The following is a 12,029-nucleotide window of genomic DNA, read 5'->3' as shown; positions in this document are numbered from 1 at the left end:
AATCTTGTTTAATTGATTAACTGGTTAACCATAATGTTTTACTGGTTAATCAATTCAATGGGGTGACCGGGAGAGTGGGGGTGCTAGTGCCAGGCTGGAGCAGCCCCTCCGCCGTGGACTCCAGCCAGGCTGGAACACCCTTGTGTTAATCATTCACATCCCTAATATAGTGTAATATATAGATCATCAGCTACAGATTTTCCATTCACCTTAACAGCAAGAGCAAGCCACAGATTAAAGGAGCTAGCAGTCACATAGTCACATATAACTCAAACAAGCATAAATTCTGTAAATATATCATCTGAATAGGAATACTAAATTTACCTGTGTACCCCTGAGAAAAAAGTTATTAGAGCAGAATTCTACGAGCCAATTAATGAGATATCAAAAAAATGTGATGGAACACTAAATGATCACATCAGCAAAAGTGACCTGAGAGAGAGGAGAAACACTATCTTAGGGTATGTCTACACTACCACCCTAGTTCGAACTAGGGTGGTTAATGTAGGCAACCGAAGTTGCAAATGAAGCCCGGGATTTGAATTTCCCGGGCTTCATTTGCATCTTGCCGGGCGCCGCCATTTTTAAATCCCTGCTAGTTCGGACTCCGTGCCTGCGGCTACACGCAGCACAGAGTAGGTAGTACGGATTAGGCTTCCTATTCCGAACTACCGTTACTCCTCGTGGAACGAGGTGTACCGGTAGTTCAGAATAGGAAGCCTAATCCAAACTACCTACTCCGTGCCGCGTGTAGCCGCAGGCACGGAGTCCGAACTAGCGGGGATTTAAAAATGGCGGCGCCCGGCAAGATGCAAATGAAGCCCGGGAAATTCAAATCCCAGGCTTCATTTGCAACTTCGGTTGCCTACATTAACCACCCTAGTTCGAACTAGGGTGGTAGTGTAGACATACCCTTAGAGACTTCATGCATGTTAGCTATTTAAGCAACAGGATACCTAGACTCCTCTTGGTCAGACAACTTATTACAGAAGAGGACATGACAGAGCTGGAAAATTGATAAGGCCTGACAGCTTTGCTTCAGTTAATACATTTTTGGAGTTGATCCAAGCAAATGACTGTGATAATTATGGATGTTAAAATGCATTTATCTGTATAAACATGTAACTGGTGAATTTTTCATTTACATGCTGGGGTGTAGGGCAGAAACAGCACCACGAGCATCAGTTCCCATTCTCCTCCTTCACACTGCTGCCTCTATACCAGTATCAAGGGAAGCAGTGCAGGAGGCAGGTGACTCAGAGGGAGCTCCCACCCCACCCCCTACTGCACTGCTGCCTTTTAAATGTAGCAAGAGCCGCTCAAAGGCTGAGGCGCAGTGTTCGGACCTCCGCTCAAGCTGTTTCTCCTGCTGAGCCTCTGCCTCCCCAGCTTTCCTGTGGAGATGGGGCTAAGGGAAAAGCCAGCTACTAAACCAGATCCTACTCCCCGCCTTGCCACCCCGATAAAGGGGGGGGGAGGGGAAGTGACTAGTCAAGTAGTGACTCGACTACCGGTAAGCCTAGGCTTACTACATTTAGAAGGCAGAGCTGCAGCAGGGTAGGTCTGGGACCCGACGCGAGCCTGGACTCAGCAGTCCCAGCTTGCACTTGATGTGGGACTTACTCCCACTGTGGCTCTGCAGTTTAAATGTAGTAGGAGCCAGGTGGCCTGTGCACCTGGCTAGTACTGCATTTAAACTGCAGAGCCACAGCAGGGCCCCTTATCAACTAATTGTGTACTTGTACAAATTGTATCAAGCACATGATTAGTCAATTGCCCGCTTCTTAATATCCTTACATCAGTTAACCATTAACATCCCTAACTAATGTCATGTTTGATAAAAGGCAATGCAATTTTCATTGTAAGAGACAAGTCTGTTCTTTTATCGTCTGTTTTTAAGTAACATAGGCAGAGAGAGAGAAATGATCTTCAAACACAATAATCAAGAAACAAGATCAGATGACATGAAAATTGCTAAACCTAATGCTCAAGATGAAAATTATTCACAATCAGAATTCAGCAATCCACGAGAGGCAACACAACATAAACCTGTTCCCGCCACTTCATAGATCAATGCTTCATTTTACAAACAGATTTAAAACACAGTTCTAAAGTTGTTTTTCATTAGCACAATATTTCTGCATCTTTCGTTTTGTCTACTAAATCCTGAATATGTTCATGTCATCATCTTTTTAAGATTACTTTAATTTTAACTTTTAGTCTTATGGTAGTGAAGAGACATAACATTTGTCTAATTTATCAAATCAAAATTTGAAAAAAAAGGAGGGAAATAAATGTTTCAGTCTGTCAGAGTGCCAGATACTGAACTCACAATCAGAATTCAGCAATCCATAGCTAACACCAGTTTTCTGCAGTTTTCCTCCTGATCTTTAGATTTAGCAATTTGCATGAGATCTGAATTTGTTTCTTGGGATTGGTGTCTTACTAGAATTTTTTTTTTTGTAAATTTTACCTATATAATTTAAAAAACTTAAACAGAGAATTAAAAGGACAGCCTTTTTTCTTGAAATGAAAGTCATGTTGCCTTTCATCAAATGTGTTTATAGTATTATTTAGCACAATTTTAGTTAATGTTGAGTCCGTATTTCTTTTCTAGGCCCTATTTCTTCTAGGTTTAATTATTCAATGCACGTATTAGAAGTTCTTGTCTTATATACCCTAGAAGAATTGTGACAAATACAAAACCAGGGAAATTATGACTTTACAAAAAACGTGTACATGTTCAACTGAAAAGGGATTTCCGTAAAACTGTTAGATAACATGGGTATTTGGATGGCTTTATTAAGGATTCCATACACTCAAACCTTCAGTTAAGAAACACAAAAACATCTCCCAGACACCCCTTAAAAAGCCCTCAATAAAAACTAGGGATGTTAAATTTACTTTAATCAGCTGATCGACTAGTTGATGGATTTTCCAACGATAAATTGATAAGCAGGAAGCCACAGAGGGGTTAACTCCCAGTGAGGGAGCTAACCCCACTGCAGTTCTGCCTTTAAAATGTATTAAGAGCTTTTTGGCTCTTAATACATTTAAAAGACTGGTACACAGCAGGCGGGACCTGGCGCAAGCCGGAAATCAGCTGTCCCAGCTCACGCAGGGTCCACACTAACCCTAACCCTAAGGCAGTGGTCCCCAACGCGGTGCCCGCGGGCGCCATGGCGCCCGCCGGGGCATTTGTAGGCGCCCGCCGACAACCCGGGCTGGCCCCGCCCCCGGCGCACTGGAGACGCCGGCCCTAGGCGCGCAACACTCACCGGCGCCTGGTGCGCGGCGCTCGGGTGGCCCCAGCCCCGGGGCACATGCGGGCGCGCAGCGCCGGTGCCGGCCCCAGGCACGCAGCTCGGGCGGCGGCGCCAGCCCCGGGCCCACAGCACAAGGGGCTCGGGCAGCCCCGGCCCTGGCGTGCCCCAGGACGTGTGGTCCTGCGGCCCCGCCCCCGGGCGCCCGGGAGCCCGTAAAGGTTGGGGACCACTGCCCTAAGGCCTAACCCTAAGGCCTAACCCTAACCCTGCTGCACTTTAGCCTTTTAAGTGTATCACGAGCCTGTTGGAAGCAACTAATTAAGGAGCTAGTCGACTATCTAAGCAAAAATTTATCGGATAGTCGACTAGTCACTTATATTCCTAAATAAAACCAGAGAAAGCTAGACAGGTCATTCCTGGTATTTTTAAGAAAAACAAAATGTATAACCCCTCTTCTGCACACACACTACTGTTCAGGTCTTATGTATCATAAAAATAATGGTAAACCCTTTGTAGATTTTTTAGTTAGAGCATTATTATTAAAAAATACTGTCCAAAAAGCAGGTTAATACTCAGGAATGAAGTAATAGTGAGGCATAAAGGTCATACTTATAGCAAATCTACAAAGAGAGTGACACTTCCAACAACATATGAAAATATTCAAATACTAGTACAGAAGGCATCCATATAGGATTTACCGAAATAGGTATTCATTTAAGAAGTTGTAGGTATAACAAGACAATTCTACTGAAACTTGAAATACAGGTTGGACCTCCCTGTCCAGCACCCTCAGGACCTGACTGGTCCCAGGTGAAGGATTTTGCCAGAGCAGGAGAGGTCATTTCTGTCCCCCCTGCCACTGGCCCCCACCTCACCCCACCAAACCAGAAGGCTCCCTGCCCTCTTGCCCCCAGCCCAGCTGCAAGCGGAGGGCAACCAAGATAAGTAGTGCAGCCCTGGCCAGCAGCAGATCCAGTGGCAGGGAGCCTGTGGCAGGCTGGCACAGCAGGGAACACAGCCCTGACTGAGAATGGTGGCAGTGGGGCCCACAGTCCAAGTGGGGTCAGAAGTGAATCCCAGTGGCCAGGGCTGGGAGCGGAGCCCAGTGGCTGGGACTGATACCCCAGAGCTTCCTGGCTGCCTCTGGGGCTGGAGTTCCCTGGCTGCTCGAGTCAGAATGCAGCCAAAGCTCCGCAGCCAGAGATGGTGCCAGAGCTCCCTGGCTGGGGCCGAAGGTCCATGGGGTAGAGCTCCCTGGTCGATGGGTCCATGGAGCTCTGGTGTAGCCAGAACTTCCCACCAGGCCATCCATCCCATCTCCCCTCCCCCTTCTCCCTCTCCCTTCTCCCTTCTCCCTTCTCCCTTTTCCCTTCTCCCACACACACACACACACACACACACACACACACACGGCAGGATTACATCAACCTAACCCCTAGTGTATTAAGCACTATAACAACAGAGGGATTCTCTCATCAACATAATTTACCTCCCTGTGAGATGGTAGCTTCTCATCATTGTAGTTAAGCTAACTACAGTGATGAGAGAAGCTCTCCCATCAGCATAGTAGCATGTACACTGAAGCACTATACCAGCACAGCTGCACCACTGCAGGATTTTCAGTGTAGACATGCCAGGAATTCAATCCCTAGGAGCAACTAAGTACTTTGTGCTACTCATCAAAGCCTGGGGGCAGCCACACAATTCTAAGCCCTGTAGACGTAATGCAGCTGATGGAAGAATAGTGAGACAAAATAGGAGCAAGAAATAACATCCTATATATGATCTAAAAGAGGGAAAAGACGCACACCCCTTCCCCATGGAATACAGTGCTGAGCCACCCTGCCCACTATCTTTTGTGGAGGAAAAAGGGGAGGGCAGCGGAATTCTCTCTCTCTCTCCAGAGAACAGCTCTTTCTTTCAAGACCATGTCTACATAAGAGTAGAGTTGTGAAAGCGTAACCATGTAAACGGTTAACCAATGAGCCTAGGCTCATTGGTTAACATAGTTACCCTTTGACTCCCACTACACACTTAAAAGCCAGCTCCCCAGGTGCACCAACACCTGGGGAACAGCCCACCTCCCTGCATGTAACCACTGACATTTTCAGCAATTACAGTACACAGTTACTTAACAACATGTATTTTAATAGCCCTACAGCAAAGGACTCTCAGCAGCACAATAGGGATGTCAAATATTCATTAATTGAATAGTTGGGTAACCTCATGAATTCTTATTGATTAGTCGACTATTCTATACTCCCTGGGGGCAGGGTCAGAAGCCAATATATTCTGGCCTCACTCTGTATCAGAAGCAGCAGCACAGGGTGCTAGGCAGCAGCTGGTCTGCAAGGGGAGTGTCATGAGGTGTGGGGGAGTCACCGGGTCTTGTACCCCCATCCGCAGCCAGATTTGACTCTCAGCCAGCAGTTAGAAAGAAGGTTTATTGATTCGCAGGGACACAGCGTAGCACAGGATCATTGATTACACAGGAACCAGGAGCATTCGGTGCCATTTTTCTAGGGGAGCAGGGACTCCAGACCCTGTTTCCCCCCTTCCTGCCCTAAGCCTGCTCTCTCATCCTAAACCAGCGGTCTCCAACCTTTTAATGCCCAAGATCACTTTTTAAACATCAGAACAAGCCAAGATCTACCCCATCCTTCCCCCAAGACTCCACCCCTTCCTTGAAACCCTGCTCTCTCTGTTCTCCTCCTCTCTATCACTTGCTATACCCAGCCCTTATACACTCTCAGGGTACGGCTACACTGCCGCTTTTTTTCCCAATTCTTCTGTAGGAAGAGGTTTTTCCAACATTTGGCCAGTCTAGACTGGACCAAATGTCAGAAAAACCCCTTCTTTCGGAAGCCCCCTTATTCCTCGTGGAACGAGGAATACAGGGGTTACCAAAAGAGCATATTTTCTGTTCCGCTAAAAAAAGCGGAAGAACAAATGCATCCCTGGACGCGGAAAAGTTTTTCCCGGGATACCTCTGAGATCCCAGAAAAACTGCTGCAGTCTAGCCATACTCTTACTAGGTTGAGACAGGATGTGTGGGCGCTGGGGAAGGAATGAGGGATTTGGGTGTGGGAAGGGGTGAGAGGTGCAAGATCTGGGAGGGAATTTGGATGCAGGAGGAGGAGATGCTGGTTCAGGGAGGGGGCTCCAGGCTGGGGAGTATTGGGGTCAAGTGAAGGGTTGGAGTACTGAGCAAGCCTCAGGCTTATGGATGTGAGGGTGCAGGAGTTTGGTTTGGGGGTATGAGAGGGACTCAGGGCAGGAAGGTTGGGAGTATGATGGGCTCAGGACACAGATTTGAGGTGTGTGGATGGTGCAGATATTGTGGCAGAAGACTGAGGATGTGGGGGTGCAGGAGTTTGGGGATGTGAGAGGCTTAGGACAGGGGGTTCCAGTGTATGATAGGCTCAGATCTAGGGTCTGGGGTGTGTGTATGTGCAGAAGTGTTATGATGCTGCAGCCCCAATTGGGGGTTTGGCCCCAAATGGGGGTTTGTTGGCCAGGCTTCATTTTTAAATAAAATATTATGTCAAACACAAAAAGTTTCAGCATTGTCTTTATTTATGAAGAGGGCAGGGAACCTGTTTTGAGTCACAGGTCACTGACCTACAAAAAAGTCAGTTGGGGCAAAAAAAAAAAAAAAAAAACCATTACTCCAACCCCCCCCCCCCCGCTCAAGCCTCACTGTACTGGTGAGGAGCAGGGGACATGGTACTGGGGAAGGGTGCTAGTGGGTACTGGGGCAGGGGCAAGGTGTCAGTGCGGGCAGGGAGTCCCGGGCAGGCGCCTCCTGTCCCCCCTTCCCTCCGCTGCAGAGGAGGGAAGCCCCAGTGCGTGCCTCCTCCTGGGACTCCTCCCCGCTACACCTCCACACACACCCCCCCCCCGCAGACGAGGGAAGCTCTGGCACGCACCTTCTCCAGGGACTCCTCCCCGCGCTAACCCCCCTCGCCTCCCCGAGAAGGGAAGCCCTGGCGCGCGCCTCCTCTGGGTACTCCTACCTCTCCTCCTCACCGCACAACAAGTCCCTGGCACACCACACACCTGGATTGTGGTAACGCACTGGCTGTTTGAGGGTGGGGGAGCAGCCAGCGCACTTCCAGAAGCCTCAGAAGTGGCGCGCAGCAGTCGGACTTCCTTCCACCCGCAGGAAGCCAGCACTACACCTCCATTGTCACTGGAGGTAGGTAGTGGGGCTTCTTGGGGGTGGGAGAAAATGGGGGTAGAGGGCCCCAAATGCCTCGTGATCGACTGGTCGAGCCCTCCCGATCAACCAGTCGATTGCGATCAACAGGTTGGTGACCACGGTCCTAAACCATCTGAGACTGACCCAACCTCCCCAGGCCCTAATCCCCAGCCTGGTGTCAGCTTCACCTCTCCCTTTGTTCCCTTTCCCTGGCCCAAAGTATTATCTACTGTCACTTGACCCTCAGGATGTGAGAGACTGGACATTCTTCCCCAGAGTCATGACCAACCTTCCCCTCTTCATCCAGATAGTGTTGCAGTGCCAAGGGAAACTAAGGCATACACACACAGAGTTATTACAGAACAGCACAGGACAGCAGGATCACATACAACCCCACAAGGCAAACAGAGTGAATACAGTCCCCACTATGTCACAGGGAGCCAGTTTAAAAACCAGCTCCCCTCATGGACCAGCTGCTAGTCTCCCCAAGCTGCTGCCTCTGAAACAGAGGCAGCAGTGCAGGATGGCAAGCAACCCATCTGGGGCAGGGTCTGAGCTCCCGGACCCAGCGTGAGCCAGAACTGAGCCGGGCTGCTTGCCTGCCCAGCTCCTAATACACTTTAAATGCAAAGCTGCAGCAGGAGTAGATCTTGGACCCACTGCAAGCCGGGGCTGAGCCAGGCTTCTGGCTAGCCTGCTAAAAAATTTACTGGCAAGGGGGGCAGAGAGAATGCATGTAGTCTATAGCATTAACCTATAAACTTTTGCTTATCAATTAATCAACTACACTATTACATCCCTACAGCATAGTCATACCAACACAGTTGCACTACTGTAAAATCTCTTGTGTACACACTCTATGACAACAGGGGCTCTCCAACTGACTTAATGAAACCCAACAAGCAGCAGTAGCTATGGCAGCAGGAGAGCTGTCCACACCAGTGGTATTCTTTTGCATAGGAGGCGACATAAGTTATACCAACAAGGGAGACAGATGTAGCCTAACAATCAGCAAGACTCAGAGGACTTCAAAATTTAACACCTAAGGTCCAAGGAAGCACCTAACTCCACTGAGCACAGCCTCCCAGCTCAATGTCTAGCCAGCAAGCAGGTAGCCCATTGCTCCAGCCCAGAGCTGGCTGTTGCCATGCTCAGCACAGACTACCAACAGGACAGAGTTGAGTTACAGGAGGGGGTAACAAAGCAGGAGAAGGGGGCAAACACTCTCACTGAACAGGTAAGTGAGACACACTTGCAAGATAACCCCTAGGGCAAGAGCCGTGCACACAGCAGTCCACAGCTTTTTGTGACTGTCACCAGGCCCTGAGCAGCAGAATGAAACCAAATCCTTGTCTATGCTACACATGTCACTGTAAATACATCATGCAGTCATACTAATCTAACCCCAGCTTTAGATAGTGCTATGTCAACTAGGGATGTAATAGTATAGTCCAGTGGTTCCCAAACTTTTCAGCATCATGCCCCCCTTTTTGATTTTTGAGAAAGCCTCATGTCCCCCCACCCCCAGTAAAACTTGTTGAGCAAAAAAAAAAGGAACTGACGGGATCCAAAAAACAAAAACAGCAACAAAACTTGCTGATATGCCCCCCAGTTTGGGAACCCACGGTATAGTCAATTAAATCAGTTAACACTATCAGCTATACACAATTGCTCCGTCCCAGCTCGTGCCGGGTCCCAGCATCTATCCCTGCTGCAGCTCTACACTAGAAGCAGTTTAAGAGCTGGCACACAGGCAGGCTGGCTCAGCCCCCTAATAATTTAGAGCCGCAGAGGGGGGTTGATGCTGAGACCCAGCTCAAGCGGGGACTGGGCCAGATTGCCTGTGTACCAGCTCTTAAACTGCTTCTAGTGCAGAGCCACAACGGGGGTAGTTGCCAGTACATGGCTCAAACCGAGACTGAGTGCTTGCAATGCTAACCCTTATTGATTAATCATGTAGACAAAAACATTTTTGTCGACTATATGATTAATGAATTACATGCTTTTTATCATTCCTAATGTCAATAGGATACCTTCTCCTATTGATATAACAACACTTCTCTAGCTGATCTACAGTATAGCTTAAGCAACAAGGAGCCCATTCAGTCTTCAAGATGCCACAAGAGTCCTGGTTGTTACTATGACTCAAGTCAGTGCAAGTTACATTGCCCAGGGATCACAGAATCATAGAGCTTGAAGAGACCTCGGGTGGTCATCAAATCCAGCCCCTTGCCAAAGGCAGGACCAATCCCAACTAAATCAACCCAGCCAGGGCTTTGTCAAGCCAAGACTTAAAAACCTTTAGGGATGGAAATTCCACCACCTCCCCAGGTAATCCATTCCAGTGCTTCACCACCCTCCTAATGAAATAGTTTTTCCTAATATCCAACCTAGACCTTCCCCACTGTAACTTGAGACCATTGCTCCTTGTTCTGCCATCAGTCACTAGTGAGAACAGCCTCTCTCCATCCTCTTTGGAAGGCTGCTATTAAATTCCCCCTCACTCTTCTCTTCTGTAGACTAAACAAACCCAATTCTCCAATTTGTCTAGGTCACTCTGGACCCTATCCCTACCCTACCATCCAATGTATCTTCCTCTCCCCCTTAGCTTCGTGTCATCTGAAAACTTGCTGAGGGTGCACTCCATCCTCTCATCCAGGTCATTAATAAAGATGTTGAACAAAACCGGTCCAAGAACCGATCCTTGGGGTACTCCACTAGAAACTGGCAGCCAACCTGACATGGAACCGTTGATCACTACCCGTTGGGCCCAACAGTCTAGCCAGCTTTCTAACCATCTTACAGTCTATTTATCCAATCCATATGCCCTTAACTTGCCGGCAAGAATATTGTGGGAGACCGTATCAAAGGCTTTGCTAAAGTCAAGGTATATCACATCCACTGAAAGACTTCCTCAGCGACATAAATTACATCGACCTAGTCCCACTGTGTATGGCCCTTATGTCAGCAGCAGACACTCCCCACCACGCAGCTTCCACGTCTCGTGGAGGTGGAATAAGTATGGGGATGGGAGCACTCGCCCATGGCCAGCGCGGTGGGTAGCGCAGGCTTGGCCTCAGGGGGCAAGGCAGCTACCCCGGCTAGGAGAGCCCGAGTGCCAAGGCGGCACCGCTCCAGTGCGATAAGCGCAGAGGAGCCCGAAGCGCTTCGCTGCTGCTAACGGCTCTGCCCTGCCCTGCCCGCAGCTGCTTGGAGGCAGCAGAGGAAGCGGCGCTGACGCGGGGCCCTTTCCCCACTGCCCCAGCAGCGGGCCGAGGAGTTTCACTCGCTCCCATGGGGCAGGGGTGTCTCTCCTCTCCCTCGCCTGGCTGCCCCCTCCCCCGGGCCAGGAGCCGCACCCCGCTTCGGGGCAGGGCCCGCGCCAGCCTGCGCGCCTCGGGGTGCGCAGGGCCCCGCCACTCCGGCAGCAGCAGCAGCCACCGCCGGGCCCTGCGTGCAGCCGCGGGACCCCGCGCCGGGCGGCTGCACGTTGGGCTCGCGCCGTGCCGCGCGCTGCGGGGGGGGGGCGGCTGTTACCTTCGTTCTTGCCGAGGATGCGGCAGCACAGGTTCTGCAGCAGAACGTTGGGGGATTTCTGATCCGGACACGCCATCCTCACCCCCGCGGCGGGGAACCTCCCTCTGCCACTGCCGCGCGCGCTGCGCCTAACGGCCGCTGCCTCCCGGCGCCATTTTAACAGAACCCGCGGAAAACAGCGGCGGCAACAAGCGCCCACAATGCCCCTGTGCGCGGGGCGACCCGGAGCGCGCAGCGCCGAACACCTCCCGCCCTCTTCACACAGCCACAGCGCAAAGGTTCCGGGGCACAAACTGACCCTCGAACCTCCAGAGCCTGACCCTGCGCCCACACGCAGAGCCCGTTACCATTGCAGGGGGCGGCTGGGACTGGCATAGAAATCAGGAGTATCCAGCTCCCCCCGCACCCCTGCATCCCTTCTGTGCCGATGACAGTTGAGGAGGGGGACGCTACAGGACCCCAGACTCGCATCCTCCTCCCACGTGGTGACACCCAGGCTAAATTTCGGACGGTACAACCACACCTGCTCTATGAGGTCACTGTTCCATCACACAATTACGTCACCGTGCTATGATGTCACCAAATTGTGTCGTGACGCAAATGAGAGCTGACCAAAATACAGACTGCCCAGCCCACAGGAGATTGCAAATTCCCAAGAGTTCTGTTTCCATCCGTAAATTGGGATGAAAAATTAAAACCTCAAACTTCTCCAAGTGGCCTGTACCCAAAGAGCTCCCTGCAGCTCAGAGGTACAATGGTTATATTACACAATGCATTAGCTGAAATTATAAATTTTACTCTAACAAACATCAAAAAACATGTCGATAATCTCCAGTCACACAGACGCACTCGTTATCAGTTCACCTACTGTGAAACATTTCTATTTTGTGGAATCAGAATTTTCTGACCAAAATCTTCCACCAGAAAATTTCAACTGTCTTTAACGCAAACAAGGTTGTGGCCCAAAAGAAACCATGATACTATGTCTACACTGCTTGCCTATCATCAACTCACTCAGGTCTAGA

The 12,029-nt window shown here is 49.9% G+C and overlaps 1 protein-coding gene across 1 annotated transcript in view; it reads right to left on the bottom strand.

The window, feature by feature from the left end:
* The window catches only part of TUBGCP3 (tubulin gamma complex component 3), a 130,801-nt gene extending 119,541 nt beyond the window's left edge, over positions 1-11,260 (bottom strand). Inside the window, exon 1 of the mRNA XM_075918510.2 lies at positions 11,005-11,260. Within this exon, the coding sequence (XP_075774625.1) occupies positions 11,005-11,080 (76 nt within the window). The 5' untranslated portion in view covers positions 11,081-11,260. The remainder of the gene's footprint in view (positions 1-11,004) is intronic.
* Positions 11,261-12,029: the final 769 nt, after the last annotated feature.

The sequence above is a fragment of the Pelodiscus sinensis genome, chromosome 1 (genome assembly GCF_052426305.1).
Source record: "Pelodiscus sinensis isolate ZL-2025 chromosome 1, ASM5242630v1, whole genome shotgun sequence".
In the NCBI taxonomy this organism is placed as follows: Eukaryota; Metazoa; Chordata; order Testudines; family Trionychidae; genus Pelodiscus; species Pelodiscus sinensis.
Note: the sequence above shows the minus strand (reverse complement) of the source record. Positions and strands in the feature narration are given on the sequence as shown.